Source organism: Hipposideros armiger, unplaced genomic scaffold (assembly GCF_001890085.2).
Source record: "Hipposideros armiger isolate ML-2016 unplaced genomic scaffold, ASM189008v1 scaffold_27, whole genome shotgun sequence".
NCBI classification, from domain to species: domain Eukaryota; kingdom Metazoa; phylum Chordata; class Mammalia; order Chiroptera; family Hipposideridae; genus Hipposideros; species Hipposideros armiger.
Window position 1 is genome coordinate 2,977,877 of NW_017731377.1, and position 10,502 is coordinate 2,988,378.

The 10,502-nt window shown below is 46.6% G+C and overlaps 1 protein-coding gene across 1 annotated transcript in view; it reads right to left on the reverse strand.

Moving 5' to 3' along the window:
• Positions 1-5,052: 5,052 nt before the first annotated feature.
• XKR6 (XK related 6) overlaps positions 5,053-10,502 on the reverse strand; it is a 296,553-nt gene continuing 291,103 nt past the window's right edge. The window contains exon 5 of the mRNA XM_019636118.1: positions 5,053-7,803. Within this exon, the coding sequence (XP_019491663.1) occupies positions 6,839-7,803 (965 nt within the window). The 3' untranslated portion in view covers positions 5,053-6,838. The remainder of the gene's footprint in view (positions 7,804-10,502) is intronic.

Consider the following 10,502-nt stretch of genomic DNA (forward strand, 5'->3'; position numbering starts at 1 on the left):
AAGACAATCTCTGAATGTTCCCTATTCACCCATTCTCTTGTCTGCCAAAAGCCCAGTGAACATCAGTATTCAAATCAATCCTTCCATAAGTTCTATGATAATTAGGAAAAATTAACATCGGGGCATTTGGTTTTAGAATTACAAGGGCTGGCTTGAGCTAGGTGACCCTCGGTCGCCTGACTGGGTACCATTGTGCTGGGTTCACAGGGCTGTCAAGTGTCTAAGAACTACAGGTGTGTGATAGTTCTCCCTGTCCAGCTGCACTGCTCATCCTGTGGGCTTCCAGGTGCCACTGCACCTAGAGGTCATGCTATTCGTCTGTGGTTCCACGTCCCAAGTAATGAGGTCACCACTATTCCTTATATGATGTCTTCGCTACAGGCAATAATGACCAAATCCTCACAGCATCCCTGAGCAGGAGAGAAAAAGGAGGTTGGCCTTCTTTCTCTCCACTTTACAGATGGAGAAACCAAGGCACCGAGAGGTGAAGTGAATTATCCATGATCACAGTGGGGACCCTGAATCAGCCTGTGATATTTACTGATCTTTCTGGGTCTAAAGAGCTTCTAGGAAGTCTACAACTAAAACAAATCTCCCAACCCCACCCTATCCTGAGGATCCCAGCGCTATGTTGAAGATGGAGAAACAGACCAAGGGAACTCATCAAATAGGTGACTGGTTTTCTGTATCCACCATGACACATGGTCAAAGGCTGCTTCCAGAGGGATCTTCTCTGGGTTAACAATTGGCACTATACCCAAGGGAAATTATTTCCTTGTCTTCCATGGTTTGAGGATAAGCTTTAGGAGTAGTCCTTCCTGGAGCTGACTGACTTCCGGTTCTGGTGTGGGGTCTTGTGACTTGAGTTAGGGAGTGGCAGGGCAGGCAACCCCTACGGGGGCTTGCATATTGTCCTGCAAGGGATGGAGCAGGCCAGGGCAGGTGCCCCTTAGGTCCTGCCAGCTCATTTCCGATTTGGTCTATTCTTAGTCCTTGACACAAGGTGTTGGCTGTGTGCAGGGGGAGCTCCTACGGTTGTCCGTCTGCTGCCCTCAGGAGCTGCCATTAATAGCACTCGCAACCTTTGGCTTTAGTACATACCAGCCACGTCCTGCCAGCCACTGCAAGGAAAGGTACAGAGAGCAAGAAGGCACAGCTCCTTCCCAGGAGGAGGGGAAGAAGCAGATGGTGCCCGGGGGAGTCAAGTAAGGCAGACAGAACCAGGTGGGCAGAGGAATAAAGCTGCAGGCAGATCAAGGCAGTGCCCTTGTCTTCTGATATTTGGCCAATAGCACGAGATGCAGTGTTTCAAGCAAGAAATGGACCCTTTACAATAGCAAACAGTGGGTAAGAAAGAGGCTTATGTTGCCATTTCAAGAATTTAGATTAACCATCATCTTTTTTTCCCAGTGAGGGACTTAAAAAAAAAAATCTCTGAGAGGGCAGTGTTGCCTTTTTACAAGTTTTGAAACTGGGACAGGCACACATTGATTTAGGATGCTCTGGGGATGGTCCTCTTACAAGCTGATGGTTTTGTAGCCTGGGATAAGCTAGCCACTGCCGTTTCCATGACCAGGAGATTGAGCTGTGGATGGGAATGGAATGTCGCTTTTATGAAAGTGGTCAGTTTTAGATGAGGAGAAAATGATACAGGCTTTAATCTTGAAGATTTCCCATTTTGTTCATTTCATTCACACCTGGACCTTAAGACGAAGAGCTGATCTTGGTTTACATTCACTTCCTATAGGGTAGCTGTGTTTTATGAGGGCGGCCTGATGCAATCTGGTAATCGGTAAATGTTTGAGAATGAAATGAACGGAACTGCTACCTATAAAGCTGATGCAGCCCTTGGGGATGAATTCAACACCTCTGTGTCTTTCTCTTTCACTCCTGCAAAATCTTTGCCAGGTCTCCCCTGAGCTCACGGAGATTTTCCTGGCAGTTTGCTAGTCTTTCCTGGGGATAGCATCACTTGACGCCAGGTGAAATTAATTGCAATGAGCTCTCTTCACACACTCCAAATTTAAATCCACCTCCCCAACCAAATCTTAGTTTTCTCTTTCAGTTTGGCAAATAAATAACAGGTTTTAGCTTTTTGATAAGAATATCATATGTGTGTACACAAAGAGTGCTCCCCTCATTAAGGCTACCACCCAGAGCTTCTGTCATCACACCTGAGAGGACTGAAAGGGTTCACTTGGAATAAGGAGCCACTTTCCTTGGCAAAGAAAATGCCACCGTGTGCCAAACAAATGCTAGTGACCAGCCCACCCAATTTGAGAAAGCCGGAAGCAAGAGGGCAAGAACACTATATGTAGATTCTGCACTGCCCCATTCTCTTTTAGGATTTGACATCCCTTCCTCCAGACCAAAGGCTCTGAGCCTGCACACTGTGTCTTCTTCTTACCTGTTCCTAGGTAATGGGGGAAAAAAATTTTGCCTCCGTCTGGGGGACACTGTGGCCTATGACATGGGATGCCACATGGTCAACAGAACTGCCCTCATGACCATGATCCACACAGGTATTTGTACTCTTCCAAACCACCCAGGGACTCTGAGGAGCTGTGGCTATTGAGGGGATAGGCTAGGCCACGGAAGCCAAAGAGCATTGGGTGATTTTGTGCTTGGGAGGTTGAGTGTAGTGGTTCTGGCAGGGGTGGAGGTGCCTCCAGGCCATAACAAAGTGTTGCCTTTCTTAACTGAAAGGGGATGTCAGCAGCATGTGCCACCAAGAGAGATGGGGCCTCTGTGTCTCCCAGCACCCACTGGTTACCTACTTGTTTGGACAAGTCTGACCCTTCAGAGCAAGGGTCAGAGTGGGGGACAGAGTGGGGGAGTGTGTCACAGATACAAGAAATTGGGAGGGCGGTAAGTTCAGTGGGGGCTCATCTGATAAATTTAAACCACCTTAGCTCCCCTCATACGGCCTTAAGAGACATGATGCTCCCATTTGGGATATCACAGGCTTGTGACAATGAGCTCAGGTGACACCACCTCTACACTATCTGAGGAGACTGAGGTTTCCTTTCCATATTTTTGAGAACAAAAAGAAGAGCCAGATTTTCTGTGGGGTTGTGGGAATGTTTGCTGGCAGGGGAAGGGGTGGTGACAGTAAGGAGAGGAAGGGGCACAGCTTCCTATGGTACAAGGTGCTTATCTCCTACCAGATCTAAACGTTGAGAGCTAGTTCATTTTCATCAGGACTTCCTGGGCAAGAAGGGGGCCCAAAGATTTTTTTTTTAAAGAACATCAGAGGCATCCCCCTGGGGAGCAGCTGAGGCAGCATGAGTGGTTGCCTACATTGCCTACAAGGGGCTTCTCAGGGTCTCAAGCAAATAGCAGACTAAAGGCAGATTCCCAGCGTGTGAGGAGGCCACCACTTCTCACTGGGTACAGAGAGAGTGACCTGCTGCAGAGCAGCTTGAAAGATCTCAGTTTTCAGAACCAAAGTCTTCTAGATAGGGAGAATGACCCCCCCGGGGTGCACTGAGGCACCTAGAGGGTGTGGATTCCCACACTGATGCCCAGGGCCAGCCAGCTGTCAGAAGCCCCCTGCAGGGGAAGCATACCGAGGGAGGAGGTGATGGTTGGGACCAGTGGAGAGAGGGTTTCCTGGTGATTGGGAACATGGGGACCTGCTAGAGGCTGACAATACTGAGAAGAAAGATGAAAAGTCTCATCTGGCCATTCTCTTCCTATTTCCCTCCCTCCGATGTTCTCTACTTCTCTCCTGACTTTTCTTCCTCTTCTATCTCTTTGCAAAATCGGATTACCCTGCTGCTGCTGTTAGGTGCATATTTTCATTTGCATCATTAAGAAAGGAGCTGGCATGATGGAGGGGGTGGGGAATGAAATTTCATGGGAGAAGTGTGCCCTCCTGCCTGAGTCTTGAAGAGGCCAATCCAACAAAGGTTGAAAGAAAGGATTTCTGAAATGTCCTATGATCTCCTTTGTACCCAGTCGCTACAGCCCCAGAGGGCCCTCCCTGAGTTGGAATTATCACCCCAACTTTTGGTGCTCCGGGTCAGCGAACATGAGAAGTTTTTTCAGTTGCATGTAAACATAAACACCCATGCACGCGCACACACACACACACACATGCACACATGTGGTAGATGTGAAGTAGAAAAATAGAGCTGCAAATTAAAGCCTATTACTGTGTTGAAATGAAAGAGAAGGGAAATAAATCCAAGAAGAGATAAACAAGCCAAACTGGCAGAGGCCCCAAAGGGATGCACGAGGAACAGCGTCAAAGTTTATTCTAGTTGAAGGATTGCAGATGTCTACAGGGCTCCAGGCACACGGAGCCTCAGAGCTGAGGCAGACAAGAGCTGGGAAGCCAGTGAGCCAGGGGGATGGCCTCGCCTCCTCCAGCCTCACAGAGTAAGCAGTGAGCTAAGCCCTCAGCAGGGAAGCAGAGTAAAAAGTAAAAGCACCTGTGACCAGATTGGAACTCCCAATTAACTACTGTGTGGCTCATGGGCCTGTCCCTTGGATGGGTGGAGACAGCCACGGCTGGTCTTCACCAAGGCCCCGGTGTGCTCTGGGCAGCCTGCTTCCTCTCGGCATCTCTCCTCCTGACCCTCCTTCCCATCAGGGAAAACCTCGAGGGGACAGGACAACACTGCAAAATTTAGCAACAATAAAGGAAATCAAAGAGATCCGAACAAAGAAAGGAACATCCAGTTTTATAACTGAATTGAAATTTAAAACTTTCCTTTTCTTTTACAGATTTAGATAAACAGTGTGGGGGTGAGAAGGAGAAGCCTCTTGGAATCATAATTTTTTTTAAAAAACCCACAAACATAAAAAAAACTCCTCAGATTTTGAACTTCTCTTAAGAATTGTTCAATATGAGGTCTTGCACCCTAAACAGTTATATCTGAAATTAAAAAAAAAATTGTAGCTACACACAACAAAGACTAACAGTAGTTACTAAAAAATATTGTGTGTGTATATATATATGTGTATATATATATATATATCTTTTTTGTGGAGATTTTTTTTGTTTTTGTGATGTTTTTTCTTTTCCTTTTTTTTTTTTTTTTTTTGGTGCCCAAGTAGAGATACAATGGGATTGAAACGATGTCTAGGAACAGAATATTCCTTTACAGGAACAATACTTTTAAAAACAACATTTAAGAAATGGTCGCACATACTTGCAACACCTCCAAAAATTCAATTTGGTACAATGAGAAAACAATCAAATCTGCACCCAAATGACATGCCTCTAAGACCCAGAGTATGCTGCTGGTGTGAGTCTCGCCATCCAAACAGGGGCTCATATTCCAGCACCACCCCCTTCTTCCTGCTGCCCACTCCCCAGCCCCCTTATACCCCACGCCAGCCATACCCGGAGTCTGCCTTATAGCCGTTTTCTACATTTCTGGCAAGACCTTGCAGCAGACACATACATACATATACTATATGTGTGCTACAGGTGCGCACACACACACACACACACACACACACACACACACACACACTCCACACAAAATTTCCCACTCAACCCAGATGCACCAAGTGAGCTGAATGACTTTCAGCCAACCACAATGGTGAAAGACAGAAGCACCAAACAGTCTTTGAAATGGGTCAGTTATTACAATTTGACATTTTTTATAGTCTAATATTCCTCTGTGTTAATATTTTTAAAAAGCACAAATGAAAAATGAAAAATTCTTTCCAGATCAATTTAAGGCTTCCCACCAAATGGAAACAGAAGAGGCCTTACACAATATCACATGTGATAAATGCATACCTTTCATGGCCTTAAAAATGACAGAACACATCATTTTTGCCAGTCACTGATTAAGTATTGTGCCTTTAAATTGATGTCATTCTTTTTGCTACTATGCTGAGTTTTATTATTACTGATTTTCTTTGATTACATGTATGGAAATCGCCTTTAATTTGCTTTAGAATTGCCTGTTCATATTGAATTATTGGGGTGGCTTTTTTGTTTTGTCCTGTTTTGCTTTTCACCAGGAAACAAATGTGATCCTTACTAGGTGAATGCTAAAATGGCACATAGTCAGCCTTCAAGTAGCTTTTCCAGCCATTTGAGTTCCAAATGGCCATTTGGCTCCTAGAAGGCCCTGTTAAGTTAGGGGCAGGGACAGGAGAGGAGAGAGAGAAACCGAAAAGAGGGAGGGGCTTCAAATCTTTTGCTTTTGGTAAATTTGTTCTCTTCAATACAAATAATCAGATAGGAAGAATGATTGCTTTGAGTTTTATTTGTTGGTTGGTTTTTGTTTCGTTTCTAGATTTGTTTCATTTGATTGTTTAATTTTCCCTCTCCTGGTGCAAAAATCACCAGAGAGTTTTGCATGAGAAAACGTGACAGTACTTAATGAAACTCAGCACCTAAGGGCATAAGGCAGTTGAAGGTTTTTGTTTGTTTGTGTTTGTTTTGTTGTGTTTTGTTTTTTATTCTTTCAATCAGCACCAATCCCATAAATGATCTACACTTGGTGTAAGGTATAAAACATTTTGTTTTCTTTTGGAGTGGAGACGACGCGTCCTTCTCCACTATATGAACAATAGTTTGGGATTTTTTTCAATACTGGTTATGTGTAAAAAACAAAAGAAAGGTTTTCTTTTTGTTTTTACTTACAAAACATAGAGAATATCTTTGTATACATACAGCGACTGGAAAGAAAGCTTATCTGAAGGGGTTGTGACTTATTATTTTTTTTTTTTTGTAGCGGTGGTGGTGGTGGTGGTGGTGGTGGTGGTGGTGGTTCTGTGTATTGGGAAAAGGGAGGGTTATATTTCTTGCAAGCGGTGTTTGCCGCAAACCAAACTTAAGGTCCCCTTCTCAACTTGGGTCAAGATGCTCTTAGAGTGAAGACTCATACTGTAGCAACTCATAGAGGAGCGGTCCATCTCGATACCGAATGCCTACCGCGGTGGGGGTGACATACTGTAGAATGTTAATAGTCCTTCTCAACCTCCTGTCTACAAAATGAGCATCCCAAGCTGGGTATCTCTTTCTTGGCATGTCAATCTTAATGAGGGGCCCTTCTGGGTGGTAAGGTCGCCCCGACGGGGTGGGGGGCCCCATGGGTCTCACTTGGAAAACGGGCAAGCAAGTGTCAGCCGTGAGATCCTCCTGTTGTTCCGTTACGGCTCTGGTAGGCGTGACCTGGGTCCCCCGGTACCCAGGGGTCTGAGGCGCCATGGGCTCAACATCGGGGGGCAAAGGGATGCCCCAGAGCAGCTCGGCACAACAGGAGCTGGCAAAGATCTTAGCTCGTGGCCCCATGGGATGCAGCACACCATAATATAAGAGCATCAATGCGATCCCAGCCACAAAGCTAATGAAGACACAACACAGTGCTGGCACCGCATAGGAGTCAGTGGTCTCTGGGTTTCTGTAAAAATACCAAAGGAACGTCAAGGCAGCATTCTCAGTCAAGACTATCGTATAATAGGCAAACATTCGATATCGAGTCCGCCCTTCCTTGACGTTAAACCAGCAGAAGATGTACACAATCCCTACCACCATGTTGAAGAGGATCTCCTCCCACTTGGACATGCAGAAGTCGGTTCCGCCATGGATGACCCAGAAGGCCATGGCGCACCAGTGGACCACCACGAAGATCCCGAAGTAGAGCTGGAAGATGGAAGCAAAGAGGGCAAAAGAGATAACTCTGGATGAGATGGTGAAGAGGCGCCAGAAGAGTTGGATGAGGGCCCCTCTGTAGCTCATACTCTTCTTGTCGTCCCTCGAGTCCCGCAGCAGCTTGTGATAGGAGGCTAGCACCCAAGCCAGGGACATCAGGGAAGTCACAGAGGAGACACCTGCCGGAAAGACACAAACCCACACAGTCAAAACCTTGGACAGCAACTGCAGGGCACAGCAGGGCCGCCAGCTGAGGAGACGCCCACACTCACCACGATCTAAAGGAGGAGGGAGAAAGAAACACAAAATCAGGAACTGAATTTGGAGGTCGCCGCTGACAGCTTTTGAAATCTAGTTTTAGTTTTCCACACCCCCAGTCCTGCTGGAGAGCTATGGCTCAAGAGGAAAGCTGGGGCCGACGTGCTTTGCCAGGGGCAGGGGGTGAGAAGTGGGGCCGCTGTGGTGCTTCATCACATCTGCTGTGGATGGGACCACACGTGTTCTATTTTAAGTGAGTTTACGGGGATCCTTGTTGCACACAGAGGTGGTGTCCTTGTCACCAATAGTCTGTGCTCTCCGGGAAACTCGTAGAAGGGATCACCAATTGTGAAGACTGACAGCTTACTCACTGCCCCAAGATCCACAACTGTTCTCCTTTGGGAAGGCACTGGAGTCAGTCTTTCACCTTTTCAACAGCTTACTTGAGGCCTCAAGGAGCCCTTAACTGAACCTTCTTCCATTTAGCGTCTCCCTCATCCACTTCCTAAGGCCGCCCTGATCAAGGACCCTCAGCCTCCAGGGTCTCAAGGAACAATGGTGGAGGGTGTTAGATACATTTGTTTTCAGCCCTCCCCCAGGGAACTTGTCTGGACCTTGTCTGTGACATTGCTACATTTGTTATGTGTGATCTATGGACCAAATGTCCTGTGACTTGGTCACTTTTGCAATCGTTTCCCTAGACAAAGCCTATGACCTCACAAACCCACAAGACTGTAAGTGCAACTCTTCCTTGGAGGGCCATTAGTAGAGGGTACATCAGGGAAGCCAGCTAATTCTGGGGACTCAACTGGGGCAGAGGCACTCCCTGTCAGTTTACCTGGCTGTCCCAGAAAACGCAGTGTGATCCACTGAGGATGTACATGCATTATCTTATTTAGAAGAACCCTGTGATATAGCTACTTGTCATGGGCTGAACTGTATCCCCTACTCCCACCCCCCCTCGCCACACACACACACACACACACACACACACACACACACGAATATGTTGAAGCCCTGACCCCCAAGACCTCAGAATAAGACTGCATTTGGAGACAGGGCCTTTAAAGGGGTGATTAAGTTAAAATGGGGTCATTAGGGTGGGCCCTAATCCAACCTGACCAGTGACCTTATAAGAAAAGAAAACCTGGACACACAGTGAGACACCATGGATGCTCACACATGGAGAAAAGAGCTTATGAGAACATAGCAAGAAGACAGCCATCTACAAGCCAAGAAGAGAGGCCTCAGGAAAAACCAACCCTGCCAACACCTTGATCTTAAATTTCCAGCCTCTAGAGCTGTGAGAAAACAAATTTCCAATGTTTTAGTCAGCCAGTCTCTGGTATTTTGTTACAGCAGCCCTAGAAAACTAATACAGTTCTCTAATCCCATTTTTTTTTATGAAGAAACTCGAGATATTTTTCAAAAATCATACACCTATCAAGAAGTTGAATCAGTATTCAAACTCAGAGTCTGACTCCAGTGGCCTTGAAAGTAACCACTGCAGTCTGACTCCAGTGGCCTTGAAAGTAACCACTGCACTAATGGACCCTCTAGACATGGTCTTAGAAGGGGGGCTGGGTGAGGGGAGAGACAAGAAAGTCTAGGCACTCTGGGTGCAAAGGATTTGAATCTCATGACAAGAGTGGACAGGAAGTATAGTGCCCATGGGTATCTAAGAAAGGCCTTTGATTATAGAGCTAAAAACCAAATTTGAAATCTATTCCACCTTTCTCAGGAGAGTAACATTTAAGCCACAAAGAACGAGGTGATGCCAATAAAAATAACTGAGCTCACTTTCCCTTGGTTAAGTGATTAATCTTCAAAGGCCTGCAGTGTATTCCATTATAGGGGGAGGGAGTGCAGGGTTTTCCCTCTTTGCAGTGGCTCACTTGAAAGATTTCTGCCTTGCCTGAGGTCTACCCAAAAGTGAATGCATTATCTTGGTCAAGACCCAAACCCATGGGAACCGGCTGTGGAAGTGGCCTCGTGGTCCCCAGTGAAAGTCTCGGATGGGCCTGGGAGCATTGTGATTTGCTCCCACCTATGACTCAATCACGTTTTGTGCTCCAAAGATCAGACTGGAAATTGTTAAACACTTCATGTTCGGCTGTGACCGTTCTGGGCAGTGACATTCATGGCCCGCTCACTTTTCCTGGTGCAGACCAGGAGGTAGGCCTTGCAGCTGGCCCACTGAGTTGACTGGAGTCCAGCTTAGCCAGCTAGGAAGTCACGAAGCTGGAGCCTCCTGGGTCACTCCCCTGAGAAAGGCTAGGGAGAAGGGCCTTCAGGCATTGATCACTGAACTTGGGGTGTAAGGTTTTCAGAAATGGGATGGCCACACCTATGGCCACCAGAATAGAGGATGAAGGGCTGCAATCTACAGTTGAACACCCCTTACCAAAGAAGGGGAGGCCCAATTTGGTGGTGTCGTTGCAATATCCAAGGGTCACTGTCAGTTGAACTATTGCTAGTTGGGGAGCAAAGCAAAAAACTGATGAGTGTGGATGTCCTTTCGTACGAGAAGCACAGTGACAGGGTGTCTGAGAAAGGACAGGACTCTAAAATCAGAGGGTGGGAGCAGATGAAGTGGAAGTACCAGGAGGGAAAGTACAGT